Genomic DNA, 16,485 nt, shown 5'->3' on the forward strand with positions numbered 1-16,485 from the left:
CCAAAGCTCTGAAGCAATACAGTAGCTCACGAATAGGTGATCTATTGTTTCTTTATTTCCTCTACATAAAAGACAGCTCGTGTCAGGGATGCTCATATACTTGCTGATACGATCACGAGTGCTGAGTCTTCCCCAGAAGGCGAGCCATAGAATGAAATGGTGTCTAGGGATAATCTTCGTTGACCATACAAGAGGAGCCTATTCTACTTTCTGTGCTTTTTCCCGGGTTACCTCCCATATTTTCTTCGATCCCAGCTTCCCATTGTCCTCAACTTTCTATTCATGAATATCTGGTCTATCGTGTAGTTGTATGTTACTTATATGATCAAGTATCCTTTGTCCTTCTGGATTTCTTTTTAGGAGTGAGTCCCAATTCCCGTCTTAAATGTCTCTAATTTTCGCTTCTGTGTAGTCCCTTCTGATGCGGGTATTTTGAAACTCATCCTTGTGGATGATAGGCTTGTTTTCGAACTAGGGGTCGTGCCAGAATAGAGTGTCTTTCTTGTCCCCTAGCCAGATGTCATAAAGATTTGTAATATCGCTTCTTAGTTTAAGAATCCGTTTTTAGAGACCAACTCATACCTTCATGAATTTTGTAGGTCCAGATGTTGGTTTCATATTTTATAAACCTCGTATGCACCCATTTGATCCATAGTGACTCTTGATTGCGCTTCAAAGCCGACAGATGCTTGAAGGTGAGAGTTTTGTTCCACTCGATACAGTTATTCAAGTCGATGCCTCTCTCGTCCATCAGTTTGCAGAGAGCGGTCCATTTGACTTTTTTTCCTCCTCTTCCGCTACTTCCCCATATAAAGTTTCTCATCAGTGTATTGAGCTCCTTCATTACCTTCTTCGGAATGACCATTTGTTGCGCCCAATAGCCAACTATACCCATGACCACGGTTTTGATAAGTTCGATCCTCCCTGCAAGTGACCATCTTCCACACTCGAAATTACTCTCACATATATATTAATAATACTTTTTTAAATTTTCACCCCATGAAATTCAAATATTTGTATTTATGTCAATTATAAAAAAAATACTTAATTTATATTTATATAATTTTATATGAATTTATAACTCCAATACTTGTATTACCATGAATTAAAAAACAAGAAGTAATCAATTATAAAAAAAAGTGATAAGTGGAGGAAAATTGAGAGAGAATGACGTGTCACCACGTCACTAGTTGGAAAAAGGATAAAGAGTGAAAAGAAAGAAATTTTGTAATTTATTAAGTGAATCAAATTGTGCCACTCAATTCTCACTCCCAAATTCTTTCTCTCATTTCTTTCTCTTATAAAATATAATTAATTATATTTTTATAATTTCATATGATTTATTAATTTATAACTAGAGGATGAATAGGCATTACAACAAAAAAGACTTTCGACGACGCTTATATGCCAACGCATATTAAGCGTGGGTAAAAGTTAAAAGAAAATAAACTTTTGCCAACCTTTATACATCTACAACCACCTTTATTTTTCTTTATATACAAACTTTTTTAATAACCTTACAATTTAACTATTCTAAATTTTAATATTTGTTATGTTTTATTTTTAAACTTTAAAAATATTTTATTTCACTATTTTAATATTTTTAAAATTAAATTTGACTTAAAATTTATTAATCATAAAATTTTATTATTATTTTTTATATGACATATTTTTTAATTTTTTATAATATTATTAAATTGTTTTTATTAATTTTTTATTTAATTATTATTTAAATTTAATTAATGTAAAATAAAAAATAATATAAACTAAAAATAAATTAATTAAACATTATATATATTTAAGAATAAAAATTAACTTATTTATTTTTTAAAATTAAGAATTATTCTTTTGTAGGTATATAAAAAAGCCCAATTCCATGCCTTTTGTCATTTTCTATCATAATAGTTCTTTTTCCGCAGCATCAGCCAAGTTAGTCTCTCCATTCATCTCTCTTTCTTTGTAGGTTAAATATTCATCTCATCAAATTCTTCCATTCTTGATTCTTCGACATTCTTCACACTAGCTAGATCTGTATTCCGATTCATCTTGATTATGCTCATCCTTCTTCGCCTTCAAGCCAAACGTAAACGTCAATGATAACAAAAAAGACGTTTCTATAAATTCTCCCATCAATGGGAAACTGTAATGGCTGTCTACAGTCACGCAAACGCGGTTACAGAGTCGATAACGGAGCTATCCTTAATGATGCTAAAACCCTAACCGATAAGCATAAAGGCCAAGATCAAAGAATGGAAGAAGCTAAATCTAAAATGGATTCTCCATCTCTGCCTTATGTGAACGTCGATTCTTCTCTCCGAGCTCTCGCCGGTCAAGCTGAAGGTTTCGGCCGCTCTGCCATCGGCGGTCTTCACGGTCCACTTTATCACGTTACTACTTTGGAAGGTCAGTTTATTCCTGGTTTCTCTATCTCTACAGTTCAATTGAAGCATGATAATGTTTGATCTGAATCTCTAGATAGTTTATTATGATTTCATAACGATTTCTTCTTCTGTTTATTACGGAAATTGAACTCGATTGTTATTTGTGAATAATTTAATCATTCCATTGACACATTTATGGCTTACTCTGCTGGTTAGTAGCTTAATAGCATTAGAATTGATAATCCACCATTGAAGTTGTATATATTAAGCACAAGCTTAATGATATCTACAGTTGAATTGAAGTATAATATTATTTGATCTGAATCTCTAGAGAGTTTATTATGAGTTCATAACGAATTCCTCTTCGGTTTGTTACAGAAATTGAACTCAATTGCTATTTATGAATAATTTCATCCTTCCATTGACATATTCATAATTTACTCTGCTTGTTGGTAGCTTAATATCATTAGAAATGCTAATCCACTATTGAAGTTGTATATATTAAGCACAAGCTTTATGATCTCTATAGTTGAATTGAAGCATACTATTCTTTGATTTGAAACTCTCGAGAGTTTATGATTTCATAACCATTTTTTCTTCTAGCCAGTTAATTCTGATAATGTTATTGTTGGATCTCTTTACTATATTCCTTTAAATTCAGGTGCGTATCAATATCATCATTCTTTTTGATTTCTTAATCTATTATTGCTTGATTGAAACATATTTTAATGTTTTTTACTTTTTTTTTGTTCAAATGTTTGCAGTTCCTAGTGAGCCATTATATCCTGTAGAGAGCTTGGTACTAGTGCATTTATTGATATCTTATAGGCTTATTGAATATGATTATCATTTTGTCAATATGCTTGGAATGAAATTATCATTCTTAGATTTTTTTTTCTCAAATCAATTCAGAGGCTGAAACAGAGTTCCATAACTTCTTTCAACAAGGATACTCTAAGAAGGTTTGCAGAAACAGTCTCATTGGATCCAGCAAAACATATGCCGTGGCTTGTTTAAAACATTATTTTTCTTGGTCTTATTGGATTCATCCATGGAGCAGAAGAATGGTATCTTTTTATTTTGTTTCCTTTCAATTACAAATTAGTTTTTTTCCCTTTCTGTCATACCTGATTTTTGGTGTTAAGTTCTGGCTTAATTTTGTTATATTATGAAGTTCCTTCATTTGACAGAGATAAAGTTCATCATTTTGTCTCTTCCAATCAATGTAGTTTCTCCATTATTTGAATTTTAGAATGCTTCTGGGCCGATAAGAAGTTATAAGCTTAGATCATGTTTTTAGATGGAATTATGATACTGGAACCCTTGATACTTTTTATTTCTCTTATTACTTTTTTTATTCTTTTAACTTATGACACTTCCATTAATAGACAAGCATAATAATTATGGATGGAGACTTCAATATATTTTTAGAGCAACTTTTTCAAGTCAATATTGGTGCCAATTTGAGACAACTCAATGTTGAGATATTGCTTGCCTTGTTCTGGAGGTTGCTGGAGAAATTTTTTACTACGGTTTCATCAGGTTTCTACAAGGTTTGTAGTTTTTTGTTTATTTATTTTCTGTTCTCATCATCTTTGGAACATCCCACATCTATTTACAATTAATAATCACTGCAAAACATGGAATTTCAGGATGATGAGAAGGGTTGGCTGTGTTCATAGGATTTCTCTCTTTTTCTCTTCATCTAAGTCAAAACATGTTTTCCATGAGCATCTCAACTTTCTAGTCACAAAATTCAAGAATTCCCAAGGCAGATTTTTATTTTGATTTTTCACTCAAGAAGGTTTGTTTTAATGTCATCCCTTTTTACTGCCATCTAATTTGACATTTCTGATATTGTTTATTTTTTTCATGCTTTCGAGTATTTATTGTCTTATCTATCTTGTTTATCATTACCCTTTACTAAATACTTTTGTGCTTTCGTTTATCAGCAAAAATAATTTTGGGACACAATATTTAGAAAATGCTTCATGCTAAAGTTTAAGTTACATTCCTTGTGTTTTGTATGAGAAGTATATGCAGAACATAGCGTACAGTTGTCCAATTCCTTATATACATAGTATCAGGGTTGTTGCTACTTATTATGTATTCTGTTTTGTGTATTCACTAACTTTGCTTTTTTATCTATGGTTCATCTTTCTTGGGACAGGTATTCCATTAGTTGCCCAACTGGAAAGCCTTCGCTCTTTCCTATTTCTTTGTTCTCAATCAGATGAAAGTTTACTTGTCTAACTTTTGGCTGAATTTCCTTCGCTTCTTGTTCCTCTGTGTAGTGATATTCAGGTTATACATCTTTTTGGTTGAAGATTTTCATTCCAAGTGTACATTAAATGATTTTGTATTAATGACAAGAATATAATCTTTTCCTTTTTATCCAAATTTATGCATGTTATTATCTTCTTTCAGGATGTGCGAGCTGCGGTATCTTATATAATTCAACCTTCATTGTTAAAACTATGATAGGTGAAAGTGGAAAATGGAGTCACTTTCTCGGGGAACTGCTAAGCTTAATGGTTGAATTTAAAACATTGTTACTATCTGATAAAAATGTGCTTTTCTCGTTTTTTACATCTGTTCTGGGCTGCTCACGCAATAATCTTCTATTGCCAGAAACAATTGGAGAAAGGTATTTAACTGATTTTATTGTACTTTTTTTGTTCATCTTATACATATTCCAGGCCATTGTATGATCTTTTTCTCTCCGTTATAGTTTTTGGTACTTTATGCCTATACCATAGAGAGTTGCATGACTTTACTACAATATTTAGTAACCACATCCCATTCTTTTCAGGTTTGAAAAATCTAAAAAGAATCAGATCATGCATTTCATTGTTGGCTTTGCTCTACCCTTCCTTCTTTTGCACTGGTAAATTGTCAAAGGTTCTTAATTTCTTTTGCTTGTTGTACACTTGTATTACTGCTGTGCTTGAGCATAATTTTTTTTTATAATTGAGATCTTTGTTAACAAACTTGTGTTCCCCCGCCCTCTCCCTTCACTTTACAGCTAAACATCCTTTCTTTGGTCAAAGGAGTGGATGGTCAACTCTTACATGTAAAAGATGTTAAAATATTGTCTAGCATTCTTTTGAAAAGGCGCCATGAATATCATATTCAACATGCAGAGTCTTGTCAAAAGTTGTCAAAGTTGTCAAAGACAGAGGTTTATATCCTCTGCCTTCTACTAGAGGTATGTGAAGTTGCATAGGATTTAGAGGTATGTGAAGTTGTATAGAATTTAGAGGTATGTGAAGTTGCATAGAATTTATTGTTTGCATTTATGTAGGTTATTATTATATGGTATTTCAAAGTAGGAAAAATATCTAAATTATTATTCTCTGATGATTGGTAGACCTGTGTATCTTCTTCACCTGGTGAATGTGAAGACCTACTATTGGAGGTGCTGCAGGTAAAAGATTTAATACCTAAATTCTTGTAGCTACAAAGTCCATTATATATTTTTCTCTTGACAACTGTTTTGCATTAGCAGTAGGGTGAGCCAGCCTCTAAAGATCCAGCTGTTTTACTGCCTTTCATAATTGTCTTGACGAGTCTCACTAACTCATCTTTTGGAGCTATGAGTAATAAAAATCAGGTTATTTTAATTATTTTCACTATTTTGTTGAATTGGCTATTCAAATACTAAAAATTCTTTCCCGAAATTTAAAATACTTATGAACCCTCTAGGGAAGCTCAAGTGGCAATGGGTGTTATCTTGGAGACCAATGGTCTCAGGTTGATTCCCACTTGAACTCCCTGATCATGTAAAACCTCAAAAACTTATTTCTTTGTATGTCACTGGATTCTCAATCCCTGAGTAATGCTACTTTCTATTTAGAAGTGGTCAATAGTTTTCTCTTTATGTGTTTAGAGGTGGTTGCTGAGCCAAAGCAGATTCCTCCTTTTCAGAATGAATTGATTAACTGCCTCTTTGATTGACTCCTCAACTAAGGAGGATTATACATTAATTGATACATAACTGTTATGATTTCTTTGTCGTCAAACAATATGTTTTCATATTTGTCAAGCCAAATATGTTTTTTTTTACAGTTATGCTTAAGTCAGATGATGAAGTTGAGAATGTGATTGCAAAAGTACAGAATGGAATGGCTGAAAAAGGTTCAATGTTTTTACGAATCTTAAATGACTTAATGACTATTTGGCTGTTATTTGTATACAAGTTTAATGAAATTTGTGTTTGACAGATGTGGTTGCAGGTCAAAAGAAAATTATTTCAGAGGTTGTTGCTATGAAGGTGGGAAGACCTGTCTCTCTTTCCAAGTTTGGTACCAACTGTGGAGGCCTTTTATTTTTTTATTATTGATTATGTTTTGTTTGTATTTCCAGCTTTCCGAACTTAACTGCAGCTTCAAGCAATCTGATTTAGCTAAAAATCAGTTAGAAAGTTGTAGACAGATGCATGTAGAGAAGTTGTTAAAAGAATTCAAATAATTTGTATTTTATGAGATAGTTTTATTGTAAAATTTATATTAATTTTGTTATAATTAAAAATGTCAATAATATAAATTAAATTTTCTTGATTATTAATTTAATTTAAAAAAATATTCAAATAAATTGTCAAAAAAAAATAATATTATAATATAAAGAATGGTTAAAAATGAAAGACTTTTAGCAACGCCTAAATTAATGTTACCGACGCTTATTTAAGCGTCGTTATAACTTGTTCCCACCTTGCTTCTGGCGACGCAAGAATAAGTGTCGGTAATATTTTTAGCGACGCTTTTAAGGGTTGACAGAAGACTTTTTAAGCGTTGCCAAAAGTGGATTTGTTTTTTTAGTGAGGGGTAATAAGTTATTTTTATTACCTTAGATTTAATAATCAATAATTGAGAATTATAAATACTTATTTTTTCTGTATTGAATTCCATCGGTATGGCTCATTGCAATAGTCCACTTTAATATTTAGATCAAAATATGTTTTAATCTTACTTAAAGCTTTCGAATAGTATCAAAACAAATGATGGAGAAAAATTGGAAAAACGAAAGAGAGAAAATAATGTGGCTAATTGGTTGAAAAAATAAAATAATTTTTCTTTATTCTCTCTTCAAACTTTTTTTTTCAATCATTAAGAATGTGAAGTCATTCTCTCTCAAATTCTTTCCTAAATTTTTCTCCCATTACTCCTCTAGTATCAAATAATAATTTTTGATATGAAATATTAATTAAATATCTTATCTTTTCTTTTAAGTTTGGTAATCTTTGGTATTGGAATTGACATTGAAATTGGAGGGTTCAATTTCAAAATTTATGTTTGTATACCTTTTTATTATTAAGAATTAGAATTTCAATAGAATTAAATCTACTTTATGTTTTAGGTTTGAATTGTAATTATTTTTTAAAATATTTTTTTAATGTTTTTCTAACAAAAATAACTTATTATTTTATAATTTAAAATACGTTAAAAATTTTCATTTTTTTTAATATATGAAGTGAACATGCATGTTGAATTATTAAATTATTTTATTAATCTCTTTTCAATATTTTAAAACAGATTTTAATGATGCCTTTACAATCTTAGAAAAACGTCAAAATTAAATTATTTTGTTAATCTAAATAATTTAATTTTAACCCTTCTTTATTAGGTTTTACATCAATTATGTTTTTTCAATCTTAGAAAATAGATTTTAGTGATACCTTAACATCTTGGAAACAGTTTTTTCTCATTTTCTATATTTACTCATTTGAAACTGAAAAATATATAAACTTTTTAATATATAGTCAAAATAGAGTTTTAACATATTAAAAACTGATATCTTATAGTCGAATATATATGATTGAGTCAAATAACTCAGCTAAATCTATGCAGATTTAAACAATTTTGAAATTATAATGTTTATCAGTTTAATTTTTAAACTATATATTTAATTTTTTAAATATTGAGTATAATTATTATTATAATATATATTTGATATATGAGAAAGAAATATGTATATGAATAAAAAATAAACTTTTTACTATTTTTGAGTTGTTCTTTATTGTTAATTATATTTATTAAATAATTAATTTTTAAGTATTGTCTATTTAATGCCAAATTTATTTAGTTTAAAAATTATTTATTATTAATATTTTTAAACTTGAATTTTATATCTTTATTTAATAAAAAAGTCACTTGGGTTTATATTTTTATACTTAATTTTGTTTAATTAAATCTTTACTACTTTAAATTATGTAGGATATTTAAAAAATATATCAAGTTAACCTAATATTCATTTAAAAATCCAATTGGACGAATATTTTGTATGGCAAAGTCTAAAATATAACTTCACTTATAATAGATTTTAAATTTATCTATAAACAAGTCATAATGTTTGGTTGGTGGTACAATGTATAAATTATACCAATATTGTTATAATATGGTGTTTTATTTTATTGTTTTATTATTAATATAATTTATATCCCTATATAATTTATACATCATATTTGGTATAAAATGATAACTAGTCCCATAAGCACAACATTATTCTTATATTACATAATTTTAATTTCTTATTATAAATATTATATATAACTCATTATTAAATAACATATTAATTATATTTTATTTAGTTTTAATATTTTTATTAAATATAATCATTTTTTAATTTTTTCTTAGTACAATATTTTTTATACATAAGATAAAATAATAAATAATATTATTTATAATATAAGTAAATATATAAATAATAATAATTTTAAATTAATATTTATATAACTTATACTACCTTCTTTTTTATATATATATATATATATATATCCGACCCTAAATTATAAACCATACACCATTTTATAATTCATATCAAATATCAATAACATATACAATTTATACTATCCTATTTGATTACAATTTATACCTTTATACAACTTATACTTGTATAATTTGTAGGTACCAAACTTGGTGAAATACAATGCATGAACATATTTAATACTTATTGAAAAAATAATTATTACACTTAATCACACTACAACAAAACATAGATTCAGTGACCTATAATTAACAACGCTTAATAAGCGTTGGTAAAAGTCATGAGAGAAAATAAGTTTTTCCCAACCTTTAATATCTATTACAACCTTTACAAATTTTATTTAATTTTATTTAATTTTTACTTCATTTTAATATTAAAAAAAATAAAATAACAGGTCGAGTCTTCTAATTTGAATTTCTAATTTGAATGCGTCAATCAGGATAGGGTTTCTTAAGTGAGCCCTAATAAACATTCATTTCCTCTTCTCTCTTGTATCTCTCTAATCTTCCACACGATAGAGGTTTATCAGGTGATCCCTAACACTCAACCTACGTAGCTTCCTTAGGTAATCAATCGACTCAACTCGATAATCTTGTCTTTATCTGTTAGATCTACTTGGAATCTAAGCGTATTATTAGTCCATATAAGTTGTACAGGATGAGGGAACACCTTGTGTATCGGTTTTCATTTCCAATAATTTTATTCAAGCTGATTCTGATTCTGTTTATTGCTCGCCTTCATATTTCCGCAACTTTCTGGTCTCTGGAACCAAGCTCGCCTTCGCTCTCGTGGATGATGCTTTTGTGTTGTCTATTTGATATCCTTTGATGCGATTTTCTTCATTCATGTGTTGATGCTTTTCATTTTGACATTTGAAAAACAGGGTAAGGAGGCAAAGAAAGAACTGGTGGTTTATTTGATTGACGCCTCTCCCAAAATGTTCGGCACCACCTGTATAAGGGTTAGGAACCGAGAATCCACTCTTTAAGTACATGGGCGTAAAAACATTCATATATGGAATGTGAAATGAATCTTCTAGTGTATTTTGTTGGAAGTGTTAAGCATGTCTCTAGTCATTCTATATGGTTATGGCATTCCAAATTATATAACACAGTTCTCAGCTTTAGGAATTTTAGATGCACAAGGATACAAGGATACTGTAATAGTTAATCCATTGGAACAACAATGTTAATGAAGAAAAAAACTTGTTATGAAATATGAACTGAGTTACATGATTGTTGTAATTGAAAGTTTCTTTCACACTATAGGCAGGAAAATGAAAGTGAAGAAACTAATTTTCATGTTGTCATTAGTTGTGTTGCGCAGGCGATGAAGAATCAGATTATTAATAGTTCTTACGATGAATTCGCGATATGCTTCTTTAACACGGTGATAATTTTTAATGCATTCCTCTTTAAATTTAGGTTTCTTAGCTATTTTATTTTAATTCATTATCAATTCACACTAATTTTGTAAATCATATTATCATTTAAGAAATCTTACATATATAGAATGGAATGGAATCGATGGACTAACATTTAGTTTCAGAAAAGCATGTGAATTATCATGAAGAAGTTGTATTAATGCCTTATGTGGCGACATGTATGTACCATACGTCTTACTATATTTGCGAGCTGACAAACCTTTTACTGTCTCTTCAAATTTGTCAAGTTATTAAGGAATTTTTGTTCTATATATATATATATATGATGAAAAAGCTGATAGAGTTTAACTTGTCTTCTTTGTTATATCAGAATAAATGTTTAATTTTTCTAGTATTTTTTACTTTTTTTTCCCAGGTATCCAGCCTATTAGATATTTTTCTTCACGCAGAGAATGATGACAATCTCGACTTAGTTATTTTGAAAGTAAGCAGCACATAGAAATCTCTATATATGGGTGATCTTTGTTTATTAATTTTCTTCTTACATTTTTCAGTTTGTAAGTTGCATTCTGCTTTCAGAGTTTCATTATAATTTGAGTCGATCCACCTACACGTCTTGCTTTTACTGCAATGTGTTATTCTTAATAGTAACCAATATGGTAACAGGGTAAAGGAAGAGCTTTTTGTGCAGGTGGTGATGTTGCAACTGTAGTTCGTGAGATTAATAATGGTATAGTTATCCAGATGAAGGAAAATTGAGATGATATGGTTATTGTTTACAGAATATATAAGAGTCTATAACTAACTGTAGTTTATTACTTTATTTTATACATTAGGAAACACGAAATTTGTGCTGATTTTTTCAGGACAGAGTTCACTTTAAATTATGTGATGGCCACATATACCAAGCCCCAGGTGATTAAGCAATCAACATGGTTTCGTTGTTTAATTTCTGTCTTTTTTGTTGTTGTCGTTTTTATCTTTTCTTTTGATTGGAAATCTGTTTGAAGGTTTCTATTCTTGATGGAATTGTCATGGGAGGTGGGGCAGGCGCTTCAATACATGGCAATTTTCGAGTTGCTACAGAAAATACGGTAACTTAGAAATATTTGGAAATGCAAAATGTCTTATATATCTACTCTCGAAATATGATTTTATTTCAGTTTAGATTCTTTTAATATTCATTTCCTGTTTCTAAGAGTGTTACAGATAGATGTCTTTGCTTTGAATTACTGAAAGGGCTGAATTTTTTTCCTAACATGAATTGGGTCTAGCTAAAATTAATTACTTTTTGTTTATGTATTTTTATCTGAACCTGCAGGTATTTGCAATGCCAGAAACCGGTATAGGACTCTTCCCGGATGTGGGTGCCACTTACTTTTTACGCAGGCTTCCTGGATTTTTGGGTAATTTATAAAGTAATTATTTTGGTTTTAGGATTGATTTGCGTAAACATTAAATTGGTTCATCTTATCTCTTGCATGCTGATTAAGACAAATTTTGACATAATGTGGCAGGTGAATATGTTGGCCTTACTAGTTGTAGGTTGGATGGTGCCGACATGCTAGCCTGTGGCCTTGCGACCCATTTTGTCCCCGCTGAGGTAAATTTCATTAAAATTAGTCAACCCAAAAGTTGCATAGCATCAGCTATGATAGAAATACAACCAAGTATAGATACAAGTCAAGTCATAAGTAGTCGTGAAATGAAGAAAATACAACGAGGTTCAATGAAACTCACTCAAAGCGGAAACTCTTACAATAACGCTCATTTCCTAATGTCATAGTTGACTACAGAAAAAAAAATCATATTTGTTCTCTTTGTTCTCTTTTTTACAAATACATCATTAATGTTTTCCCTCTGTCTTCCATTGATGAACAGAGATTGCCTTCATTAGAAGCTGCTCTATAAATGTAAACTCAAGAAATCTAGCCCTTGTTTCTGCAATTATTGATGAATACTCTGAGCTACCAAATCTAAAAGAGACGAGTGCATATAGCAGGTAATTATTTATCTGATATTTATTGCATCCTTTAGTGATTTTCTTACTTTTCTTCACTATTTCTTCTGTTTTTTGCTTGCGTATTTAATCTTTTCTTTACTTTATCGCCTTTTGGTTCTAATTGTGAGCTTTTTCTTGGTGGCAGGTTGGATATTATCAACAATTGCTTCTCTAGAAAAACAGTTGAAGAAATCTTAGATGCACTAGTAAGTAAACCAGAATCCTGTATTAATCATCTAAATTTAATATCTTCTCTACCTAATAATGATCACATCTAGAATTCCTGTATTAATCAGTTAAATTTTCCTGACTCAAAAAACAACTTTGATCATTTGCAATATAAAGCCTTTTAGGGCTCTGGTGACCATTTTAAGAGAAGTGTGGATCTCTCTTGCAAGTACATATTGATTCTGAAACTGTATTATCATGTAGTTTAGAAGAAATGGAATGTCAAATATCATAGTTATTTGTTCTTTTAGGTTTCTGCAACCTGTAGTTTATTAAAAAAATTCTGACTGAAGTGCTTCGCTCCTTCAATATATTATTTTTCGGAAATTAAAGGAGAACTAGCATTGAGTCACTTTTCTATCTTGGATTTCCTTCAGGCTTATTGTGTTCTTCATTTCTATGGACCAGCTTTGTGATTCAATAATTTTCAACCATGACCAACCCCGGTGTTTTGGCTGCCTGGTTTGTTTACTTATTTTGTTTCTATTTGTAAACTAGGCTCATATTATTATTATTGACTTTGAATTTTCTACCGGTAGGATTATTATTATCATTATAAGAAATTTGATTAAACGTTTGAAATTTATATTTTTTTTTCTCTTTGCAGGTATGTGCAGATCCTTCAAGATTTCAGGCTTACCCACGCGACATCATTTGTCCTAGCACTAATTTCTGTAGTCGGAGTCCATTCTTCTTCTATATTGTAAGGCGACATCATTTGTCCGAGCACTAATTTCTGTAGTCGGAGTCCATTCTTCTTCTATATTGTAAGACGTATTTATTATATCTCTTATTTGTTTGGCTGGTCCATTGATAACAATATGTTGTAGGGATGCTTCTTTCAACAATTTTTCAGATCAATGACTAAGTCTGACTATTTAACGTTGTGAAATGGTTCATAAGTGTAAGAGTTTCCTCTTTAGAATGAATTTCATTGAGAGGGGATGATGATGATCTTCATTTGTTCTACTGGTGCAGGTTCATATGAGTCCAGGAAGTAAATTTAACTTCTAAAAGGATATCCAAAGGTCATTGGAGAATGATTTCAAAACAGTTGTAGGAGTAAGTTTATTTATCTAAACAAATATGATTTTTTAGATTAAAAAATGCGTATTTTGTTGAAAATTGTATTGTTTTTAATATTAATAGTCTTGTCTTGTGGGCGTCATTTGTGATCTTCTTGCTCCTGAATATTAATGGTGAGACATTGTTCTTTTGAGAGAATATTAATGGTGAGACATTGTTCTTTTGAGAATAGTTGTGGCTTTTCTTTTCAACATGAATTATGAACTCATAAAAACCTTTTTTTAGGATGACATATATTGTTTTGGGGATCATTGATTCATGTAGGGGTAAGGATTAAGGAATCTCTTGTGCAGGCATCGAATAAGCACTTTTGGTTTGGACGGTCACAATTAGTTCATCATCTTATCCATTTTTCACTTTTTCAGGTGACGAATTAATTTGTTCGTCTTTGAATTCTTGATATTTGTTTGATAATCCTTGTTTTTCTTCTTCTTATGCAGAATGCATTCCAGATTACTTATTTCTTGTGGATATGGCTAAAATCATTTATCTTAAAAATATTCAGTAAACTTAAATTTTTTTTTTCTTTCAAATTTTGTCTTAGGCATTTTTTATTTCTTATTTTAAAAAGAATATTCTTTTATATAGTTGCAGGAGGCCCAAAAAGAGATCAAATAGATGAAAATATTATCAATTTTTAATTTTCTATTTCAGCTTTGTTGTATAAAATAGTCAAAATTATTAAAGAATTTATGTTAATTTTGTTATAATTAAATATGTCAATAATTAGTATGAAATGTTTTTTTTAATGATTATTTAATTTGTAAGAAATAAAAATAAATATTCAGATAAAATTGTCAAAAAAAAATTTAAAAAATCAATATTAGACATTTTGCAACGCTTACATTCATGATACCGACGCTTAAATAAGCGTCGCTAGAACTTGCGCCCACCTTGCTTCTGGCGACGCAAGAATAAGTGTCGGTAATATTTTTGGCGACGCTTTTAAGGGTTGGCAGAAGTCTTTTTAAGCGTCGTCGAAAGTCTTTTTTGTTGTAGTGTCATTTATAATCATAAGCTTTAAAATACTTAGAAAAATATTTATAAAACTCATCAAATTCATAACATAAAATTTTTAGTTTAAAAATATATAAAATTCACTGTAAATAAAATAAACTAAATATGTATTGTGGGATGTAAATGTAATTGTAATTGGTATAATTTCTCTCGAAATGTGATTAACTGATATATACCATATTATTTAGGTAATTTGATGATTAACTTTAATATTAAATAAATTATGATATTTCAAGAAGTATGGTCTAAGAGACTAAAGATGTTAGTATTTAATTTTCAGTTATAAAAATAATATTTATTGTAATGAATTTAAAATAATAATATTTAATTATCATAATTAAGTGTCAAAGTGGTGGTCATTCATCACTTATATTTAACAAAAAAATAATTTTTATTGTCAAGACACTATTTTATTGGTTTGCTCGGTTTATCTATTTCTTCACTTATTATTATTTGTGTGATTGTTGAATATTTTACATTAAAATTTTAGTCTTTATTTGATCCAGGCGTGACAAACTAACACCCATGCCCGACGATTCCATGATGAAGGTCCTAGTCAAGTCATAAGATGGTCAACCATGCTTCCAACACAAGAAACAATCGCAAGACACTCACGGGTGAAAAAAGAACGTGTAGCGCGATTGAGGTTTTGGCCTTCTTCCCTAAGACGACAACGACGACAACATGAAAATTTTCCATCTTTTGAAAAAGACAACTTTTCTGTTTATCAACCATTTGTTTTCATTTAAAAAGAGAAATGATCGCGAAAGGACCACGATCATTTCTCATAATTCCTTGCATGAAACTAGCGACTGAACATGTCCGATTTGTCCGATGAATGTTTGAAATATTTTTGAGAAATCGGGGATCTAAAGTTGTTTGGTGTTCACTTGATGCAAGGTTGTCCTTCACACGTCCATTACATCATTTATGGTAGACGGTCGAGGCTAGAGAGAGTTTAGAGCAGATAAAAAAAGCTATTGTTGTTCTTAGAGGATTCGAGATTTTTTACTTTTGTAGTTAGAATTCTATGTTCGTGTTCTAGTCAATTAGAGTGTGTTCCTTGACTCTTTTGAAAAATGTGTACCGATTTCGAGTAACGCTTCTTGATCACAAGTATTTGCATTTTTTTATAGTTTAGATTTAGAATATATGACAACAACGTAGACGAATGCTCCTCTGAATAAATTGATACCAAAACTAAACACGCGTTTATGTTTCAATTCATATTTAGATGCATGTTATAGGATGAAATAAATCAAGAAAGTGTAAAATAATATTCTTTTAAATGGTGAAGAGTTTAAATTAGAGACTGTGTAACCAAGCACCGAACTTAGAATAAAATCTATAAAACGCGTTTGAACACGCATAATATTTTTCTTTCATATTTTATCAATGAGTAAAATATGTTGCGAATCTAAAAAAGTCAAAACTAGTCCAAAACGAAAGTTTTAAATTCACTCTAGTTGCACCTACCATTTTAATTTATCGTTTCATCAAGATGACATCGTCCCTAAAACTTCATCTCATGTCGAAGATTATCAATATAAGTTATTTCTACCTTTTTAGTTTTGTAGCTGTAAGTTATATGTATCTAGGTTTTTCAGTAAACAATTTTATGTGCA

At 29.8% G+C, this 16,485-nt stretch overlaps 1 protein-coding gene and 1 pseudogene across 2 annotated transcripts; both read left to right on the forward strand.

The window, feature by feature from the left end:
• Positions 1-1,996: 1,996 nt before the first annotated feature.
• Positions 1,997-6,869, forward strand: LOC124942581. Of its 2 annotated transcripts, XM_047483113.1 has the most exons (9): positions 1,999-2,403; positions 3,294-3,343; positions 3,889-3,934; positions 4,866-5,028; positions 5,194-5,268; positions 5,407-5,808; positions 5,890-5,994; positions 6,450-6,518; positions 6,605-6,869. In XM_047483113.1, exons 1-6 carry the CDS (start codon positions 2,133-2,135, stop codon positions 5,408-5,410), a joined length of 609 nt encoding a protein of 202 aa, XP_047339069.1. In that variant the 5' UTR covers positions 1,999-2,132; the 3' UTR covers positions 5,411-5,808; positions 5,890-5,994; positions 6,450-6,518; positions 6,605-6,869. The 2 variants fall into 2 exon arrangements, with proteins under 2 accessions (XP_047339068.1, XP_047339069.1); XM_047483112.1 differs by lacking the exons at positions 5,194-5,268; positions 5,407-5,808; positions 5,890-5,994; positions 6,450-6,518; positions 6,605-6,869 and adding exons at positions 4,034-4,185; positions 4,552-4,685 and having other exon boundaries at positions 1,997-2,403; positions 3,294-3,448; positions 3,770-3,934; positions 4,809-5,008.
• Positions 6,870-10,942: 4,073 nt separating this feature from the next.
• LOC124942449 lies at positions 10,943-14,232 on the forward strand (annotated as a pseudogene).
• Positions 14,233-16,485: the final 2,253 nt, after the last annotated feature.

The sequence above is a fragment of the Impatiens glandulifera genome, chromosome 6, assembly GCF_907164915.1.
Source record: "Impatiens glandulifera chromosome 6, dImpGla2.1, whole genome shotgun sequence".
NCBI classification, from domain to species: Eukaryota; Viridiplantae; Streptophyta; class Magnoliopsida; order Ericales; family Balsaminaceae; genus Impatiens; species Impatiens glandulifera.

Coding starts and splice junctions, on each gene's coding strand:
- LOC124942581 (XM_047483112.1), top strand. CDS start 2,133: ATGGGAAACTGTAATGGCTGTCTACAGTCACGCAAACGCGGTTACAGA. Junction 3,449..3,769: donor ATCCATGGAGCAGAAGAATG/GTATCTTTTTAT, acceptor TTCCATTAATAG/ACAAGCATAATAATTATGGA. Junction 3,935..4,033: donor TTTCATCAGGTTTCTACAAG/GTTTGTAGTTTT, acceptor ATGGAATTTCAG/GATGATGAGAAGGGTTGGCT.